A 16,480-nucleotide genomic window follows, 5' to 3' on the forward strand; every position below is an offset into this window, starting at 1 on the left:
GGTGACATGTGCGCAGGGCAGGCACACTCACAAAATCAAGTCTCCAGCTCCTGATGCATATCATACCCCTTGGTCATTTAACAAACAAGAAAGCTAGCTTTGTGTTTTGTGATCGGTTGTTCCTTTTTTAATTTTTGTTATTTATAATTTCTCAGATTTTCTAAATCATCCTGGGTTGGAGAGCAGACCCCGGTCCCCGTGGGCTTCAAACATTTCTGACCAAATTAGCTGACATTTAGTAGTTGAAGCAGTTAGTTTATCAAAATTGTCTATTTTCCATGGGAGCACAAAGCCCGTTCTGAAATTGCAGCCTTGGATCTGATTTTAAATTTATTCCAAATGAAACCACAGCTAATGCTTTCACAATCTTCTAGTGTGTTTTATGAGGGCAACGTTGCTCAGAAGACAAGCCTGAGGGTGAAGGAGAAAAAATGGTCAATTAATACAGACTACACTCCCAGTAAGAAGGAGTCTGAGCTATTCTTACACACTGAGAATCAAACAGGAGATTCAGATTTAACCTGAGTGCAACAAAAATGTGGCACTGACACTGGTTTCACATATTCACAATCACATAAACCAAAATACAATAATGGCCTGAAATCCATCATAGCCGGACTATGAACTGAATGAAGGGGCTTCAGTGTGAATCTAAAATTAGATAACGGACTTCACTCCAGGGAAAAAACAAATCTTAAGGCTATTCCATCATTAATGTTGCATTTAAAACCGCAATGACACGGTGGTGATAATTTTTTATTTATTTATTTCATTTTCATTATGTTGTTGACGTACTCATGATGGTACTGAACAAACAGGCAGTGCATGTGATGTACACATGCTGGGATGTGGCTTGAAGAGTGAAGTCTCTCATCCAAAAATAGGCCTTACAGTATGAGCTGACTGATCCGTTTAAAAGATTTTAGAGAAAGAAGTCGCGCAGCTGACTCCCCCCTCCCTGGTCCTCCAATACTGACTAGCTGTTGGGACATTTTTCTTTCATTGCTTGTCAAACCAGTTAGGAACACAATGTAGGCTACTGATGATACAACTTCCTCTACACATGAGGAAAGAGAAGAATGACAAGTGTATGACATTAAAGGAATACTTGTGGCAACGGTGTCCTCTCCAAACATGCTTATCTCTCAACGTCATGAAAAGGCACTTGGTGAAAGTGAGGCTCCATAGACACTTCATCATAAGCAGATGTTTATACATTTAACTCTGCTACATTATTGTTTGTTGCAGCCGGAGAGGGCTTACTCTTCAGTCCCTCTGTGGCACACCTGGACGTCTCCATGAGGAGCAAACGTGGGATGCAAAGAGCGAGGAGGATGGTCTTGTATTCTTTGCGGAAGTTTTGGTTCAGAAGCCCGTATATGACGGCATTGAGGCAGCTGTTGAAATACGCCATAAAATAGCTAGTGACAAAGAGCCACTCGGGTATGTTTGGCGCAACTTTGACAGGGTTTATAGCTACGGCCAGGCCTATGAGGTTCAGTGGAGCCCAGCATACTGCGAACAACACAAACACCATGAACATAGTCAGGAAGTTCCGCACGTCACTCGGTTTCAGTTTGGTCCTTTGCTCCGGTTTAACCCGGTGTTTGACTTGAATCACCAGCACCCATATCCTCATGTAGCAGTAGGACACCACCAGCAGCGGGATCAGGAAGTGAATGATCACCACAGAGATGGTGTAGTACGAGCTGACCGTCTGGGCAAAGGTGCAGGAGTAGATGCGGGGGTCGTACTGCAGTGAGCCCACGAAGAAGTTGGGCACTGTGGCGAGGGCGGTGAGCAGCCAGGTGAGGCCCAGGTAGCAGCAGGTGTTCCTCAGGCTGTACAACCGGTCGTAGTGGAGGCTGTGGCAGATGTAGCAGTAGCGGTTGATGGCGATGGCCGTGATGTTGAAGATGGAGCCGATGACGCTGAGGCCCATGATGAAGCCGCTGGCCTGGCAGTGCAGGTCACCCATGGTCCAGTCATTGTGGAAGATGGCGGTCAGGACCAGGGGGTAGGGGTACAAAGCCACCACCAGGTCTGCTACGGACAAACTCACCACGAAGATGTTGCCTGGAGAAACAGAAGAGGTTCAGACAACAACAGACAAAACGTGTCCCAGACTGGTGTATAATTAAAGTATACAGCACTCCCGCTCCGGGTTAAATTTCTCAAAATAAACTGTGTCAGTGGAGGTATGATCACAAAAGAGCAACTTCATTGTGCCCTCTGCCCCTTCACTGGGTTCATTTTGGTGATGCTTTTACCATGTTCTCTTCACTGCACTAATCTGGATCCAGGCAAATGTTGTATTGTCACAGCTCTCTATGTCACAACCTCTTTTCCTCTCATGGTGACTGTTTTTAAAGCCAACAACATGTTTATACATACACACAGTGCCAGGCCACCACGTTTGATCCACACTGAAATATCTCAACAACTTTTGGATGGATTACCATAAAATTTAGAACATGATGTACCCACAGCGCCTAGAGCATAAATCACTTTGGTTTTTTGACAAGCACTGGATGGATTCCCATTATATACACTGCGCCTCACAACGCACCAACATGGCTTTCGGTTGCTCAGTCTTTTCAACGTACACCAACCATTATTCAGTCAAGGATACAAAAGAATAATTGTAAGAACAGCGTGTTTTTTCCTTAGGTCAGTTCAATAAAATGCTCATATCAAGTGGTTCTTGTTTTAAAGCTTCTTGGCCTCTGGCATTACAAAGCTGAACACAACTGAACAAATACATAAAAACCAAGACATGGGAAATTTTAACGTCTGATTACATCCAAACAAGTTCCTGTCCTCCGGAGGTCTGAGCTGATGGCAGTGTGACACTGGATCTCCTCAGAAGACATGAATCATTGAAAATGACGTCTGATATTATTACAGTGCAGCTGTTCTGGGTGTGGGGGGAACAATAAATCAAATTGCAATGCTATGTCAGATAAGAACGTATACTGGAGTCATAATGCATGTGAACTGGTGTTTAACAAAAAGAGGCATGAGCTTCACAGAAGTTCGGAGCGGACGTGGGTAGAGCAACAGAGGGTCTATTGTATGAGTAAAGGATTATGATGAAGGGGGGATTCTGCTGTTTATGTTCACACAGTTTTCTTTTCAGCAATAAAACTTCTAATAGTGATGAGTATTAAGCTGAATAAAGCTGCATCTTGAACTATGATCACTTTTCCGCCCAGTTTATAGCCGGTTCCTCCTGCACCATTACATCACCGGTTAGAATAAATAATCTGTAAAGGATTATATATAATGTGCCTCATTTTAACAACATTTTTAGTCAAAGGCTGGGGCGATTCCAGGGTGGATATAACATAAACCACCTCCTGAAGTTGAAATGTTAAGGCATGAGGCTCTCACTTGCTCAGACAACAGCTGAAACAACAGCATTGATTGGCAGATATGATGGGAGTAGATCTAAAACACATGTTGGCCATCAATCCTCAGCGTTCAAAGCCTTGTTATAATCCCTGCACCCCGGGGACCACACAGCTACAGTATGTTGTTTAGCAACCGCTCTAATTTTAGTCATCTTGCCTAAGTTGATTCATTTATTGCGGCGAAAGAAAGCAACAAAGTCTTTTGTGATGTTTTCTTTTCATTTCAGAAGATGTTGGTTTCACATTTTTCCACAGACCTGGCACAGGTATTCACAGAGAGTCGGTTTATTTGAAGTTACTAAACCAGCACAGGCCATCTCTCAAGCCTGCTGAGACGAAAAATAAAAGCATTTGCTTCCTCGTCCTCGAGTCAGCTCAGTGGGCAAATCTGTCAGATTGTATTTGTGATGCTCACAGTACTCACTGTGTGCATTTGTCATTGTGCAGAGGTTTGATTCCTCACTGACATCATGCGGCTCAGTGTTATCATGTGCGCTGGCTGGACAGGGCATGCTCCAGCCTCACAGCTCTCTCTGGCTGAACCCTCTCTCCCCCCTTATCATTGAGAGGATGAGGTAAGTGCTAAAACACAGCTGAAAGGATTGCTGTGAAGTGGACAGATGATAGTCTTTGTTATGCTGGTGTTCATTATTAAAACACTGGACTACCTCTCACTCTTCAATTAACAGGCCTTGGCTGGGCCTGGTGCTCAGTCTCGCAGCACTCAGTCTGATTATTGTTTTAGGGTAAAACAGACGACCACCAAAGATAGATACTCTCAGGCCTGGGTACCAGAATAGATTCGTGCCCGCTGACATCTCTGCAAGCTATTTTTAATGGAGTGTGAGTTGAATGGAGTTTAACCTGGATGCTGATTGGTTAGGTTACGGGCCGCCGGGGACAGCTGACACGCAGCCTTTAACTTCGGTGACACCATTGTCTCTATAATTATGTGATCTTTCTGTATTCTCTCACAAAAACTGTCAGACAAGTGAAATGAAATCAACTCAACTGATTCTTGCTTCAAAGTTTCCTCCGAGCGACCACCCACTGAATTCCTCCATGTGTATCTCTTTCTCTTTGTCTGTCACATGCAACACTTTTTTTTTTTTGGCAGATAAAACATGAATGAAAACTCATATAGCAGAGAAATATTCAGCTCTGCGTGAGTGAAACAGGATATTTGTCATCCGGAATCATCTGGCACATACTAGGATGCAGCATATTCAAAAATATGTCAGACAGAAAACTGCTTTGCATCCTCCCCTGTCCACAATATCAACCTGCACATGTATTAAAATAGGCTCTGTATGAAATGCAGGCATATTTATGGTGCATTTGCTTCATTCCGGCTGAATAGTTTTGAATAGTAAAAAGAACAATTTTGGAAATAAGAGAGGCATGGGGAGGCAGGAATAGGTACAAAATGAAGTGCACGAGATAAACAAACCAAAAGACAAAACAAAAGTCTCCCAGCCGAATCAGTTTTCTCTATGACAACTTGCATTGCTGTGTGCACATGTGAATCTCAAGGGCTTATGTTCCTCTGTCAAACCCACCATCTGTATCCCACCACCCATACTGGAAACGTGATATACTATGCTTTGATTCACCCGGCTATATTTATACACCTTTGAAGGAAAGATGAATTCATGAAAGAATGTGTAGGAGGGCTGGCATCGTTTGAATCCGGCTGATTGTCAGCGGCGAAAGCCTTATTACTACGAGTGCATATCCCAAATTAGATTACATTCGACTGAGTCAGTCGTGTTATCATAAATAAGCAAGAGTAACCTTTCGGCAAGGGCATTAGCACTGATGAATTAGTAGTGACTACTTCATGAACTCGTGTTCAAGGGGCCAGAGAATTTTTTTCTAAGAAGTTTAACATTAAACTGACAGGAGCTGCCTTTTGGTGATGCAGCCTGCATGAGCCCAGCCAAAAACATCATCGTCATCATCAAAGAAATAAGACTCACTGGCCCCTGAGAGAAATCAGACCATCGGGACACAAGCAGCGTCTGGTGCAACAACGTTTCACTCAGTCGCCGCAGTCCCAGAAAACATATGAAGGATGGCGAATCAGGAGACAAAACAGCCTCCCACAGGAGGAGAGAAAGACTAGAAGTGCGGCACACACAAGGCTACAGTTACCTTCTCCAGGTGTGGTCTGCTCAGATAATCCTAATCTGATCATGTCCCACCTCTACACCTCCCGCACGAGCAGACTAAATGTCATCCACTATTTTGTTGTCAGGAAAAGAAGACATGTTTAATGTAGTGTGCTAAGTGATATTCCCCGTGGATCTGCGCTGTCAATTTAAATTGGTTTCTGGTTTGACTCACTAAGTCCACTGACTCAATTAACCCCCCTCTGGACACTCCAGTTTCGAGGTTTTATTCATGACCGAGGGGTGACTGGACGCAATGCATGATTTAACAAAAATCACGCCCATCTTCACACTCCCATGACCCACACCTCCTGACATGGAGGTGTAAGCTGCACACACACACACACAAATATATTAGGTAGACACACAAAAACACACAGGCTCATTATTTCATTCTCTCCTCCATCTGTTCCTGTTCATTCTTTTCTTTTTCTGCCCCCCTCCCCTCTCTTTCTCTCATGAGTGCATTTTGTTAGTGTATTTTTAGTATGGTTAACCCCCAGTGGAAAACTCTAGTGTTAACACCCCATTGGCAGTCCTGTAGTGCCATGCTCTACCCTTTGAAGATTCACTGGATAGATCCTATTACATTTGCACGCTTGATAGAACCTGGAAACCTGTGCAGATGGAACATATGGTCCTTCAATTGTCCCCCCCCCCCCCCAAAAAAAAGGATTTAAATATTACGGTACAAATGTATTGTCAGTCAGACGCACCAGCATCTTCTAAATGTGCACGCATGCATGTGTTTTTTTTTTCAGTGGATGGCGGAGGGATATATGAGGCAGGGTGCGAGGCGAGCGTTTTGAAGTTAAGCAGAGCGGAAAGGTCCTGCTGCTGTGTGTGAGGTAGCAAACCAACAGCTAGAACAGTGTGTAATGGACGGAGGGGATGGGATTTTGATTTCAGCACTCTGTCTGACACATCAGATTCTGCAAAAAAAAAAAAAAAAAGTCTGAGTTAGTCTTTAGCAACTGAAAGCCATAAATCACACCTTTTGCAGACCCAGAGCATGTTGTTGTATTATACTACAACAATTATAGTGCGATTATCCTCTCACTCCCTCACCAAATGCCCATCCATCACTGAAAGTGATTTTTATGGCAGACAGGTTTTCCACAGCTGTTCACTACTCCTCAGCTGGGTCCATGCTCTGCTTTTTGGTAACTCTATACAATTAAACATTCATACAAAGTGAGCCAATTCTATAAATAGCTAGTTAAGAACAGAGAGGAGATTGTTGATAGGCCAACAGCAGCGACAACTTCAGTCCCTGAAGGACTTAAAAATGATAGCATGAGATTGAATGAGATTGAACAGGAGGCACTGAATTTCTGGTGAAGGATGGACACAGCACTGCTGAGGACTGTCGTGTGACTGGATCAGCCAGAAAGTCCAATTAGAGCAAGAGAACAGTGACATGAGATCCACAATCAGAGCAGAGTCCACAGTTCACCAGCGTGAGGAAGACCTTTGAACAGGCCATTTACCCCCAGCCTTTTGTTTCTGACCAGTCAACTGTCATTTTTGCAAACCAGATAATTAAATTATTCTTCGTCTGAACTTCTTGCCAAACTGCTTTTGGCTGCTGTACACGGCAGGGCACAGTGGATGTGTTATGTAATGTATTTTAAATTGTAATTAAAAGCTCATTGTTCCAAACACTCGCTGACCTAATCCTGCCGCCTAATTCCTCACGTTCTCATTAGCATCATGTTGTGATTGTTGAGTTTAGTCTGTTGCCTCAGCAGTGGGCTTTCCTGGCATTACTTTTAACCCTGGAGCTACTGGGTGTAAGAATTTACATTTGCATTTATTTAGGGACCATCTGAACATTATTATCATGTGGGCTGAACCTTGTCTTTTTGTTGTTATTTTGAAAGATATGTCTGTATATACCGGTATAGTATATACTGTATATCTTTATTTTCTTTAGCCCTTCCACTGAACTTGCATGAAAACTTAGCACATTCCCTATATCCAAATAGATAGATAGATAGATAGATAGATAGATAGATAGATAGATAGATAGGTAGATAGATAGATAGATAGATAGATAGATAGATAGATAGATAGATAGATAGATAGATAGATAGATAGATAGGTAGATAGATAGATAGATAGATAGATAGATAGATAGATAGATAGATAGATAGATAGATAGATAGATAGATAGATAGATAGATAGATAGATAGATAACTGACAGATCTTGATGTATCTCTGATTTGCTGATCAATGAGTTTGTACAATCCAGATGTGACAGAGGTGTGTTGGATTGTTGCTCTGGCAGCGGTGTGTGCTCCGCTGAGTGTTCAACTCTTTATTTGTAGCTAAATGACATAATTTCCAAAAGAAAATTAATTAGAACTTACAAATGCACTTTAAAAAGAAAGACATGTTTTGAAAGGATAGTTAATAATAATAATCACTAATAACTACAAAGATTCAAGTTTATGTATCTAAGAAAATGATATTGGGCAGGAGAGTCAGCTGTTTTACATTAGCAAAGTCCAGTCCTCTTTTCCCAAACCATTTTCATACATTCCCTTATTAGTTCATGAGAACAGACTTTTAAAAACTGTTTACAGTACAGAATAATGGAAATTACAAAAATGGACGTGGTGACCATTTGACACAGCTAATGTCTAGAGCGGAAAAGGGAGTAATTGAATGATGATGGCATATTTGCCAAGAAAGAAAATGGCTTTAGATGAACTGCAATAAATATTTCTTCTCCTTCTTCAAATGCAACACAATGAAATATAGGGTTGGTTTGACACCTGCAGAAAGGGATGTGGCTAAACAACAGCTTCTCTCACCTTGATAGCTCAGGGCACACAACAGGTCCTGTTTAGAGGGAGGGATGTTATTTATTTGGGAGAAAGAAACCAAGGATAAAGCCCGATGGAAGGAAAGGGGTAGTTATTATTTATGAAGAGATATGAAGGCAGACAGGCATGGCTGTGGAAACTCCATCACACTGAGACAGGAGGCTCACTTCAGATAGCAGCCTGATTACCAAACACAGAGGTCACACGTTATGTTACATAATTATAGTTATGAATGAAGAGGGGAAGGCAGGACACCAGACAGTCGATTAACCAAATAAAGACTCCTTCCTTTTGTTGTTGGCCAGATATTTTTTCTCTGAAATCCTTTCACAAAATAATGGAAAAAATGGATCAAATAAAAAAAGAATAACTTTTCCATCTTTGTTTTGTCTAACTGCTTGTTCCTAACATCCCATATTTCACATATCTTAGAGCTGTTTTCGTTCCCTCCATCTTTTATTTACATGGACACAAACAAATAAATCTCTCTTCCGTGGTTCTGATTCAAAATCAGCACTTCATCTTTTGCTCTGTTTCTCACCTGCATTCCTGAGCTTTTTGTTCCTGTACACGGACAGGATGACGAGGACGTTGCCCAGGATGTCTACCACTATGGTGAAGATCAGCACGCTGGCCAGCGCAGTGGACACTCCACTGGAAGAAGCGCTTAGTCCGCCGTCGCTCTCATTCTGGGACAAACAGTTCGAGCCGTTCACATCCTTCACCTCTAAATCCATTGCCCCGCAGGGTGCAGCGGCAGAGATGGGAATACTCCAGTGTTTACATCAACAGTGGTTATAATAATGATAGTAAATAATCATTGGAAAAACAAAAAAAACAAAACAAAAACTATAATAATCAAAGTGAGTCTTGGAACTTCTTCAGGAGAAGCGAAGCCACCACACTCCACCGCCTTTGGAGCAGCTCCAGGACGCGAACCGTGGCATATAGTACATTTAATAGACTTTACGCATGCAGGGAAATTGTAGAAGTTCATTGCGATGGTGATAAAGAGCGCAGGAGCTCGCGTTTCACCGCTGTCCTCCGTGTGGTCCTCATGGTCCTTAAGGCTCTTCCATTCTGCCAGGAGAGCTCGCAGGAGGCATGTGAGCGCTCTCCTGTGCGTAATGGCAATGCGAGGATGCGATGCTCACACACAGGGTAACGCTGAGCCCCGTGTTGGTTATTGAGGAGAGCTATTTATAAAAACTGCATGTGTGTAATTTCATTTGGAGCTCTGGTAAAAAATAAAAAAATGAAAAATAAAAACAATCTGTCAGATATGAGACCCCCCCCCCCCTTTTTTTTTTTTTTTGCAATCTTTGCGCTATGACCTGTCTCTCTGCACCTCTCTCATTAAATAATAACCCTGACACCCCTCAATGTGGAGCTGTGGAGACTCGTGGCAAATGGCATGGTTTACAATATCAGCCATTACTAACTTCTTACTTCTCATGTGCATAGAAATGGCGCCTTCGTGTGTCCAGGAGAGATTCTTGCAAACGGCGAAAAACATGCGAGAACTGGTGGTTAATATTTTAAAGCTAAGAAAATAATATCATAAATTGTTCATTACTGCTGTTATATAAAGGTCTATATTTTGTCAGGCAGCACTTCTAAAATCACGAACCTCAAGCTTTCAAATACTGTTAGTTTTAAAACACTTTGAAGAAGTTTAAATAAACAATTCCATCATTTCCAAAAACTTTGATTTTGCCAGCTGGAGCTGAGAGTGGTGATGTCAGGGAAGTTTGGTATAGTTTCACTCTGAAGTCATATTATTGACAAATACAATATTAAGTTATTTTATGATCAATAAATTAGTTATTTTTAGTTAATATCCATTAATAGTGTGATCTGTAAAATGAGGATAAAGAGAAGCTTTCCAAAGCCCAGCTGAAATCTTCAGATGTCTTGTTTAGTCTCAGCAACAAACTAAAACCCAGAGATACTGTACGACCAATCCAATGTTATCCAGGCTGTATGTTTTCATTTAGTTGCTATGGTCGGAGCTCATTATGATGATCTCATGGTGAGACCAAGCCAAGATCTCCTTGTTTTGACGTGTGAATTTTAAGTGCAAACTTTATAGTCTAAAAAAAAGTTTTGTTGATATTCATAATAGCTTTCATTTTGCCTGGTTTTGACAAAATCTTCAGTTTTGGCCTCATGTAAAGTTGACAATGAAGACTGGACTGTGAGTCTGGCATCGCTGCATGTGGCAAATGATAAAATAAATAAATAAATAAATAAATCAAGGCCTAATGATGGCGAGGATAGCAGTATTAATTAGGCCTCGGGATCCACCACACCCAGAGACAGACCTTCTGGGTGTGGACGACAGAGGCAGAGACAGATAATAGTTGGTTTCCTGTCTTTACTGGCATAAAAACAAAACAAAACAAATTCTGATTGTATCTGAACAGGATGTGGTATTGTTTTCTGTTCGCTTAGCAGACTGTAACTATCCATTCTCAAGTAAGAGTAGTGTTTCATTCAGGATGAGGAGAAAAAAACATTGTGGACATGGGGACAGGGACCTAGCTCCATCTGTTCCACTCCTCACTGTGATATTCAGCCACAGAGGACAAAGACGATGAGACCTCACTGCTGTTTTGTGTTTCCGTGTGAATGGTGTTTACAAAAATATCCCCAACTTTCTAGACTGGATGTGTCATTTTGACACAGGCAGTGTCAGACTGAGCTGTCAGTCAGCTGTCATCAGAAAAAAACACAAGATATGACCACAGTTGTCCCCCAAACTTTACCACAGTGTTTTAACATTTCTCAGCTTAAGCCTGCCCTGTATTCTTTTCAACATTTTGAGCTAATATAGAAAAAAAAATCAATATAATCTAATTCACAGTCCAGAATTCATAGCTTATTTCCTGCTGATGGTTGACGCTGAGTTCTTTCCATTGGCAAAAACAAACCTCTAAATAACACTGATGACTGCATAGCACTGTCTGGCATTCGGAAAGAAGTAGCTGGTGAACATCATTAATTATCTACACTGCACAAGCCTGAAGTAGAGTGAATATTGGATTTACAGTACGGCAACACAACAAAAACAATACTCATATCCAGTTGTGATCTAACACACTAGCATTGTAGAGTGCTGAGTAGGGATCTTAAAGGGATAGTTCAACATTTTGGCAAATTGGCCCATTGCCATAATCGCTATAGTCATAGCAGTAGGTTCATTACCTTTAATTGTAGGTGCAAGCTATTTTCAGTACGGCGGAGCGCAGCAGCTGGCTGCTCAGAGCTACGCTATGGAGGCTAATGGAATTTCTTGGTTTCCCTCATTAAACTCATCAAATTCAACATCCCAAAACTCCACAGCGCTTTTGTAGACAAGTTGTGACCTGCACAACCACCACGCTATGAGATAATGACGGAACGATACGAAACGGAGCCGTTTTCGAGGTAAATACAGGGTAAATACGGAGACTGCTTGCTGAAAAACTGTCCCTGAACGCAACGCGCATCAGCGGTTTTGTATGAATTTACCTCGAAAACGGCTCCGTTTCGTATCGTTCCGTCATTATCTCATAGCGTGGTGGTTGTGCAGCTCACAACTTGTCTACAAAAGCGCTGTGGAGTTTTGGGATTTTGTATTTGATGAGTTTGATGAGGGAAACCAAGAAATTCCCTTAGCCTCCATAGTGTAGCTCTGAGCAGCCTGCTGCTGCGCTCCGCTGTACTAAAAATAGCTTACACCTACAATTAAAGGTAACGAACCTACTGCTATGACTATAGCAATTATGGCAATGGGCCAATTTGCCAAAATGTTGAACTATCCCTTTAAACAGTTCAAGATGAACTGACCAGACTGACTCATCATTGTCACCGACTGAATTTTCACATCCACCGTGCTTAGAAATGAATGGAATTAATAGCATATCAGTGACTGTAAATCTTTTAGTGAATTCCAATCAGGCTATTGATTTGTATTTGCCACCTACACACCACAGGCTTGATTCCATGGTGTGTTGAAACACTGAACAGATTGGTGGGTTGTGATCCAAGCACCTCTGTCGTTCACAGCCTCTTGTCTGATTTTACCACCTGGGTCACACTCAGGGGTTTTAATGTTCAGCTGCACTGAAACTGCACAGCGCAGTGATGATGATATGACATGATACCATATGTCCACCAGAACCAATGATATCAGTCATATCACAATGCACATTTCTATGACTGTGCTGTCACTGGTTATAATTATATCTTCTTTCTATCCTTTATAGACATGTTTCAGAGACAGAGCGATCAAACTGTATCTTTTATAAACAAAATCTCCAAACAGAAATCCTCCATTTTTAACATTTCAAATCAGGATCTGCAAATATTTCCACCACCGCCAAACTACCCTCCTGTCATCCAGTACATTGCTAACACCTTTCTGACACTGTGCTGGTGGTGGAGTGAAACATGACGCTTGTGGGACTGAAATGTGTCATGTTTCTAAAAAGTGGTAAAAATCACACAAATACAATATTGTACGTACAAAAATCACAAGGATATTGTAGCATGAATCATCATTACACATTGTTGAAAATCAAAGCACACTCTCAGTTGTGGTCTCGAATGCGTCTCAGTATCACAAATGTCAGCACATATTATAATATACAGCTCTTTTATTCTACAGAAAAGGGATGGAAATCTCTATCAGTAAGAATGGTTCCTGCTAATGGAAGAGGAAATTCAATATCCTGTAATAGAGGCTACATTTTAAGCCTCATTCCTCCTATTTCAAGTTCAAGGCTTAATAAAATGTGATTGAGATTCACTTGCTGTCTGTATCAGTTTCCTTCAAAGTGGCTGTTTGTTGAATCATAAAATGCCAGAACTGAAACTCCTTTAGACACTATCTCAGATAGTCGTACATAGTAGTCATTGTACTGTTTACTGTTTATCTTTAATTTGAACTTTATTTTGTCTATAAAATGCATGATTTTTACGGTAAACCTGATGCTGCCCATTAAAAAAAAACAAGAGCATATTTTGTAAACCCTTTCTTTGGTGGTTCACCAAACTACATCATACTTATTAACTGTGGTAGGCTATGATTACAGTGCAGTCCATCCATTAATTTTATTGCTTATCCGTGCAGGGTCACGGTCGGGGTGGGAGCCAATCACGGCTGACATTGGGCAAGGGCAGGATACGCCCTGCATAGGTTGCTAGTCTATCACAGGGCTGACATGTAGAAAGCCAACCACACACGCACGCACGCACGCACGCACGCACACACACACACACACACACACACACACACACACACACACACACACACACACACACACACACACACACACACACACACACACACACACACACACACACACATTCACACCTTAAAGGGATAGTTCAACATTTTGGCAAATTGGCCCACTGCCATAATCCCTATAGTTTTAGGAGTAGGTTCCTTACCTTAAATTGTCGGTGCAAGCTACTTTTAGAACGGCGGAGCAGCACCGCGAGCTGCTCAGAGCTACGTTACGGAGGCTAATGGTATTTCTTGGTTTCCCTCATCAAACTCAACAAATACACAATCCAACAACTCCAAAACGTGGGACAAGTTGTGACCTGCACATTCATCACCACGCTATGAGATAATTACAGAACGTTTTTCAGCAATTTATTTATGTATTTACAACCTCTATCTCGTAACGTTCCGTTATTATCTCATAGCGTAGTAAATGTACAGGTCACAACTTGTCCACCAGAGCGTTTTGGAGTTGTTGGATTGTGTATTTGATGAGGGAATCAAAGAAATCCCATTAGTCTCCATAGCTTAGCTCTGAGCAGCTCGCCGCTCGACTCGGCCGTTATAAAAATAGCTCGCACCGACAGCAATTATGGCAATGGACCAATTTGCTGAAATGTTGAGCTATCCCTTTAAGAGTCACTTAAGAGTCGCAAATGAACCTTGTTTGGGAGGAAACCAGGCCACCCAAAGAAAACTGTGGGAAGCTGTGAGGTGACCTGCACCTGTAAAGCCCCACTGTCACTACAATACAGTCACTTCCTCAAGTTATGAAATTCAAATGACACTGTTGACACAACAGATTTTTTAATCATGTTTCTGTCAGGGAGAATGTGTGTACTGTCACTCAGAGTAAATGAGTCTCAAATTAAATGTGATGTTTCCATTTGCACAGACACTGTGGTTTTGTGATGAGTGGTTACACAACTGGTGTGACAAAAACAACCTTAACTTACCTTACCTTACCTTTATACCTTATGGTTACAACAGACATTCCTAAATGACAGCAATCACAATGCAGCTGTTCAGCTTCACTGTATGAGGTGTGATGTGTAGGTTAGCTTTTGTGAAAGATGACATGTTTTCCCCTCGGGCCATCCCATAGCTGTATTGAGGGGTGCCAAATATCTTGGCATCTCAATATATAACTGTCACACTAAAAGCCAAGATGCTTTTCGCGTGAGACACCCGCTGTCACATGCTCTCACACTGCCCAAACAAATCACATGCTAAGACGAAGGAGACTCAAAGAAACTCTATAAGAAATAAATTCAGGATGACATTTCAAATACCACTCCTTACAGAAACTTTTTTAGTTCTGGGAAATCTCCTCAAACGCTGTCTGAAGGGTGCGGCGAAGGTGCAACATAGCAAACATTCCCCTGAGATTTTGCCAGAATTCCTGGACGATTCTTTGAAGATTTGTGGAAATAAAAAAAAGTGTGACCTTCAGGGAGCAGTAAACTTTTATTATACTATTTATTTTATTTTAATTTACTTTGAGAAGGTTTTGTAAAATGACCCTCAGACAAAGTTATTGGAAGTTATCTGAAAGTTTCACAAACACAAGCTCTGTTCTCAGAACTGTATTGAAATGTTGCTATAAATATTATATTCTGGGATCTACTCCTCACCCCCAGCACCATCACTACAATAAACCTTAACATCTTGGGATGTCCGGGGTATGGAAGCATCACGCATTTGCTTGAGAAAAAAAATGATTTTGCTGTTTTTTCTGAATACAACATTATTATCTGTTAATTCAGAGCAACAGAGCAGGCCCTTTCTTCTCCAGTGCATTGCTGCTTCTCTGTCTGTGCACGTCATCCGACGCCACTGTTTGGTGGACCGAGCAATTGTTAATGAAATTTGTTTCAGCTGCTTTTCCTCCTGTCACAAGTCAAAATGTTCCACATTTATTGTGCAACATCAGGGACCAAAAAACAAGAAAGCACGGGTTCACTTATTTCACCCAATACACGTTCAAAAATACAAATAATGACCACAAATTCAACCAAAGTCAACCAGCTGACCTAATAAGACAGAAGACAAACTATGTGTCCTACCTGTCTCCACCCTCAGCCACTTCTTTTTCAGAAATTAAGAAATTAATTAATCCAGCAGAACAATATAAACCTAATGTGCCTAGTGTCCCATTTAGATAGCATGATGTCAAAAATGTGACAATAAACTCAAACTCTGAACCAAAAATACTGCAACCGTGTTTTCTGTAATTTAAAGAGTCAACAAAGAAACCTAACAAAGATTGTGATGTGTGAGGAGGACTGTGGTCTGGTGAGACCGGATGAATATGAACTGTATTCTACTTGAATTTTGTGGATATTGACATCACATGTGATAGAATCACACAATATTTTCTATAACATACACTTTCCTTAATAGCCAAACAAATTAGAAGGTGGGGAATAACTCATATCTAACAGATGCTACAGCTGTTAAAACATTCTTAGCCCAAGTCCAACTGGCTGTTCTGGAGCTTTCAATTTACCAGTGTGGACCAGTTTTAAGCTGATTATGGACCTCTAGTGTACGTTGGCTTGAATAATTGGTTTCATGAAGCTAGAAGTTCTCAAAGCTACAACAGCGAAGGACTAGACAGGTTGAGAAAAGCTCCAGGCCAAAAATATACTTTTCCGGGCGGTGTTTAGCCCAGTTGGTGGTAGAGCACCCGCATGTGTTGAGGCTATAGTCCTCACTGCAGGCAACCCCCGTTTGAATCCCGCGTCGAGCGGTCCTATCCTGCGTGTCATTACCCCCCTCTGTCTCCCATT

General features: G+C 41.6%; 1 protein-coding gene across 1 annotated transcript; it reads right to left on the reverse strand.

Moving 5' to 3' along the window:
- Nucleotides 1-1,210: 1,210 nt before the first annotated feature.
- On the reverse strand, nt 1,211-9,153 carry mtnr1c (melatonin receptor 1C; the record flags this gene model as incomplete). The annotated part of the gene is made up of 2 exons (XM_083980043.1): nt 1,211-2,076; nt 8,958-9,153. 2 exons carry the CDS (start codon nt 9,151-9,153, stop codon nt 1,211-1,213), a joined length of 1,062 nt encoding a protein of 353 aa, XP_083836169.1.
- Nucleotides 9,154-16,480: the final 7,327 nt, after the last annotated feature.

Source organism: Trachurus trachurus (assembly GCF_905171665.1).
Source record: "Trachurus trachurus genome assembly, chromosome: 10".
In the NCBI taxonomy this organism is placed as follows: domain Eukaryota; kingdom Metazoa; phylum Chordata; class Actinopteri; order Carangiformes; family Carangidae; genus Trachurus; species Trachurus trachurus.